The sequence below is a fragment of the Buceros rhinoceros genome, unplaced genomic scaffold, assembly GCF_000710305.1.
Source record: "Buceros rhinoceros silvestris isolate BGI_N320 unplaced genomic scaffold, ASM71030v1 scaffold11922, whole genome shotgun sequence".
Lineage (NCBI taxonomy): Eukaryota > Metazoa > Chordata > Aves > Bucerotiformes > Bucerotidae > Buceros > Buceros rhinoceros.
The window spans coordinates 21,101-26,287 of record NW_010400714.1 but is presented as its reverse complement, the minus strand read 5'-3'; the positions used below and the strand labels follow the sequence as shown (position 1 = coordinate 26,287).

The following is a 5,187-nucleotide window of genomic DNA, read 5'->3' as shown; positions in this document are numbered from 1 at the left end:
TGTGTATATACATTTAAACACAGCACATTGGTGCTAAACTTACAGCATTAGATATCCGTGTTTTTCTTTGGGAAACAGTGCTTTCTACCCACAAAAACTGTTACTGTTCAGAGTTTAACTGTGCTGTTCACATCTGACAGGTCTTGAATGCAACTCATTTCTTTAAACTGTTGAGTTAAAGAACAAGCCTTGGTTTCTTCACTCTTTAACCAATCTGTAACGAAATTCATTATTTTTTTTTTTAAAAAGCTAATAGTTAGCAATAGTATAAAAAAAATTCAGAATTAATGACTCGATATTTAAATTAGCATAGATTTAGCAATCACTGATAGGTGGCTTGTAGTGTTCATCCAGAGATTCTTAAGAGCATTGAGCTTTGAAACAAATCATCCATCTTGAAAGCTCCAGGAGGTCTGTCGAAATGCCTCTCTGTCAAACCAGCAAGCTGTCAGCAGGTGAGGATGCAGGGGAGAGGACTGGCAAGTGTTGATTTCTCATGGTCAGGTGCCTCAGCTCCCAACACAGTTCCGGTACAGTGTTGACTCTCTTCATGTAGCATGCATGTAAAGTCTGGATTATTACAGTTATGAAAAGTTATCACTTGTAGTAAGGGTTATATGAGGGACTGTTGTTTCCATCAATACCCAAGGCACACTTTATCCATGGCCACGCATATTCTGCAATAGAGAACAATAATGATGAGAAACTTTTCAGGTCTCTGCTCTCAAACTATTTCCCACACTTACTGCAGCAGGATGCTACCAGGAGTGGAGGCAGCAGTTCATCTTCTGGGCTGCATGGACGTGCTGCCTAAACTACTAGTCCACCCTCCCATTCCCTACCCCTCTGCTTTCCTTGTTCCCTTTTCTTCCTCTTGCATGACTCCACAAATCCCAAGATGGAATTTCAACACTGTGCTTCCCTTGCCCCTACCGCACCACCATAAGGGTCAGTCTGGACCTGTACTTCCCTGCTTTCCTTCCACGTGCTCACAGCTGAGCGCCCTAGCACGGTGTTTCGTTTCCTCACCAGAAGCCAGCAGTGCTGTGGTGTTCTGAGCCAGCAGCTGAGTTAGCAGTGGTGAAAATACAGCAGGTCCCAACCTTGCTTTGGTGTAAGATCACACAGGAGTTACAGGGCAACACCCTTGCACCGCTCATGTTAGTTTACGTTATGCAGTGCAGTAGGATCCTCTGACTGCCTATAATTTTTCCTGAGGGTCTTCAACAAGGAAATTAAGGGTTACTGGGGAAATGGATCATTAGGAGTAAGAAGGGACGAATAATGATATGTTTTCCAAAATAAGCATTCATAACTTTACAGTGACAACTTTACTGACAAAATGGACAACAGCAGAAAATGTGAGAAGCTTTCAGCATTAGGCTTCATCTGCCTATTAGTTTCTGTTTTTCCAGCCACAGATAGAACTACACAGTGCATCTGGGAACCTCATTACCTGTCAATGGGGTATCCTCCTTCACAAATGTTGACCAAGGCATACAGCTGTCTCAGAGCATACTCATACTGAAACAAAAAAACATCGTGAACATTGGCAGTATTGTTTATCCAAACTGAACTGTGGGAGTAATTCAGAGATGCTATTAATATTGAAGGTGTTTAATTGATAGTCTTGACGGTCTAGTACTAGGCGAAAAGGATCTTTCTTCTGTGCACTTTGGTCTTTGAACTTCACTAGGTAAATTCAGCTGTTGCTGCATGTTGGCCCCTTAGGCAAGGCTCACCCATCTAACCAATTTCAGTCAAAAACCCCCACAAAACCAAAAAAAATCCACTAAAAAGGAACTAAAAGTTTAACAAGGCAACGTGGCCTCCTAATAGCCTGGCTGATTAGAAGCTCCAGCTGAAGGAGCATATCTGCTTTTGATTTGTGTATGGTACTTAAGTCTTGGCCAACTGCCAGGTAATCCCACTGCTTTCTGCCAGAACCCATTAATTTGCTGTTGACTGATTTTACCACACCTTACTGCCTGTCTAGGTTACCCTGCCTGACACCGGGACGGGGTTTTCTGGAGCAGGAATTGACCTCTCTTATTGTTGTCTAAGCAGCACTTAGCACAACAGGATTTCATCCTCAACTGGGATCCCAGGAAGAGTAGACAGTAATATAACTCCTAAACTAAAAAGTGGTTCTCAGGAATTCAACCCCACCACGGAAGTAGCAAGTTCCATGCAAGGAACTACGCAGCACACAGTTATAATGTACTGGAATTACAAATTCACAGTGGTGGCGCTTGAGTTTGTTTTGCCAGAAGAGACGCTTCAAGCAGAAATACAACATGATTTTTAACACTGAGATTCTTGGAGAGGGAGTTGATGAAGTGACAGCACTAATTAGTAAAACTTAGGTATTATTTTTGATTTTGTTTTTAATAAAAGTTTTTCTACTTCTTGCTTATCTACAGGGGTAGCGGAAGTGGTTTTCTGCTTCCAAAAACAGTACTTACCCTTTCTCCAAACCTACGATGTATGATTGCCCCCAAGCTAGCTTTTTAATAAAAGCTTATTTTGCAGATGTGCTTATGACTACTGAGCTTGTTTTACCGGTATGTTTATCTGGTTATATCTAGTGCTTGACTTACCAAGGGTAAGTGCCAGTTGAAGCAATGAGCTTTGAAGTGGTTCACCGCTGACTGGTAGCAGTCATAATTGCTGATGGTCAGCCTGTCTGACAGAATTTGGTTGGTCTGTTCTTTTGATCCTGTTACTAAGGTGATTATCTTTCGCATGGATTCTTGGATAAATTCTTTCACCTGCACATAAAACAATAAGAACTTAAAACATGCTTTTTCTAAAACAATTTGAAGACTTTGACTAAAATTTATCTTTCTTTAAACCTTCCTCAATTTTGGGGCTCTTTAAAGAACCCAATTTTGCCATTTATTTTTAGCACTGTCTTTTAGATCTGCCTCTTAACACACAAATGAAAACTAGGGAGATAGAAAGCCAGACTGATGGCACCCAAAAATCACTCACTATCCTTCTATTCTTCTGCGAGAAGAAAGAAAACGCCAACACCACCAATACAGTCTACCATTCTGCAGGAGGTGTTTGATACAGGAGACTTCAGTTCTACTGAGACAAGAGTTCCTCTAATACAAGTAAGTCCTCCCAACAAAAATACATATGGATGCAAACGAGGAATTTCCTGGTGATAAAAGCTGTGAGACTGACTTCTGCATTTGCTTACATTTGCCTAGACAATCCCTTTGCCTTGTGGAACAGATCCGTGAATTTTAAAGGAAGAGTAATCCATCAGCTAGAGGTTACCAGTCTGAAAAGTAATTTTGGTGCAATTTGCAAAAACTGGAAGCAATCCCTTTGGCTTCAGGGGTATTCATTCTGCCATTGCTTATGACACTAATATGAACTGATGTGTACTTCAAACTTTTCTTCTTCCTTACCTCCAGGTGTGTTTTCATCTCTGCAGCGATCTTCTTCGCCTCATAAATGTCATTGGTAGCCATCAGCTTTCGTTTCATGATTGCAAAGGGAACATCAGGACTAGGTGTCAAGTCATAGTGTTCTACAGGTGGCAGAGAAATGGGGATAGCTTTCTTCCCCATGCCTTGAAACTGCATCACTTTCATGGAGGAGATGCTCTGAAGGTTAGAAAGTAAACAAATGGAAACTGTCAGTCACCTCCAGTAGGCAGTCTGTCTTTGCTTTGCCATGTAAACCTAACTCTTTAAACTTGATTTATTAAAGAAAATAAAGGTGATCATAGGGTTGTGTATGTTGGATTTTTTAACACAAGGTCAAGGCTGCCGAAAGTCAGGGAACTTCTATTTTCAAAACTCACCATAGGGAAAAAGACCCATTAGGATAAGTAACCTGACCTTTTTTTTTAACAAACATTTAATCTGTTGAACAATGGGACTGTTATAATGGATATATCACCTCTTAGCTCTTCCCATTCAAGGGATGAATGTATTTATTACCATTTCATTAATATTTATAATATGCCTGGAAATGGTAAATACTGTTCTTATACTTGATTGAGTATCAAATCACTGGTAGAACTAGGAGGTCAATTAATACCCGGACTCCTTGGATTAAAGCATAATACAAAGGTATTTCCTTCAGCATCAAGACCGTTGTCTCTTAAATGGTCTTATCTTCTTCTATCTTTATCTTCTGAGATAAACCATTTCAGTTTCTAAATCAATCCTGCCAGTTTACAGGGTTAAGGTATATCTGACCAGGAAACCCACTCAAATACATACTCTGTTTCCATACTGCATCACATGGCTGGTGTTGGTGCGTTTCTTCACCAGCTGAAACTGCTTGTGGAGTGTTTCTCTTCTTAAATCCTCCTGCACGAAGAAACATCCATGTGGTCACAGATACTTAGATTCAGCTATTCTAAAAATGCAAGCAAACCTGGAAAGCATCTGTTCTTAGCTGCCAGTATGCAGAGGGAAGTATGGGGCAAGAGCTACACAACCTTTGAAAGACGTAAGAGTAGAAATTGAAAATACGGTTTGACAGCAAATTCTCAAATTGCTTTTAGTGATCTAATCTCCCAGAAAATGGGCAAGAAGGGAGAAGGCTAGTATACAAATCCCAGATTTGTTTCATTAATACCATTTTCCATCATGCTAACAAATGGGTTAGCCACGGTTCAGTATTTAAGGATGCCTGAAGCAGACATACTGAACTGCCCAATTTGTTTAACAAATTTGGAGATGTGGTCTCAGATTAGCAAATCAAGATTACATGAATTTGAAACTAGAAGTTAGACAGTTTCTGATCTTATAAATAACAAAAGAAGGCAATGCTTCTGAGAGTTAGTTTCAGAAACAAATTTAGTGGCCCAAGATTATATATGGTTCTGCGTAGACCATTTGTTGATTTTAGTCTCACATAAAAACAATTATTTTCACAAATTCTGCAAAGGAGCTATTTTTAAAAAGCAGAGTGATTTTTCCATCCGTGGAAATGCAGAAAACTCATCTACGTAACTTACCATATCTGAATCTTCCATCCAATTCACACTGTACCAATCCCCAAGGTAAGTCTGCCTTTCATCATCGTAGTAACATGCATAGGATGACTCTCTGGGATTGGCAGCTGTTGTTGCATAAACTGTAGGACAAATAGAAAGTCATTTTTTCCTCTTTCCTTTTTTTACATCTCCCCCTTCTCCTTCCCCTGCCTCCACACCCA

The 5,187-nt window shown here is 40.1% G+C and overlaps 1 protein-coding gene across 1 annotated transcript in view; it reads right to left on the bottom strand.

The window, feature by feature from the left end:
• Positions 1-420: 420 nt before the first annotated feature.
• The window catches only part of LGMN (legumain), a 20,563-nt gene continuing 15,796 nt past the window's right edge, over positions 421-5,187 (bottom strand). The window contains exons 8-13 of the mRNA XM_010131992.1: positions 4,988-5,106; positions 4,245-4,334; positions 3,423-3,620; positions 2,601-2,771; positions 1,457-1,524; positions 421-677 (exon numbers count right to left, since the gene is read on the bottom strand). Of these exons, the coding sequence (XP_010130294.1) occupies positions 638-677; positions 1,457-1,524; positions 2,601-2,771; positions 3,423-3,620; positions 4,245-4,334; positions 4,988-5,106 (686 nt within the window). The 3' untranslated portion in view covers positions 421-637. The remainder of the gene's footprint in view (positions 678-1,456; positions 1,525-2,600; positions 2,772-3,422; positions 3,621-4,244; positions 4,335-4,987; positions 5,107-5,187) is intronic.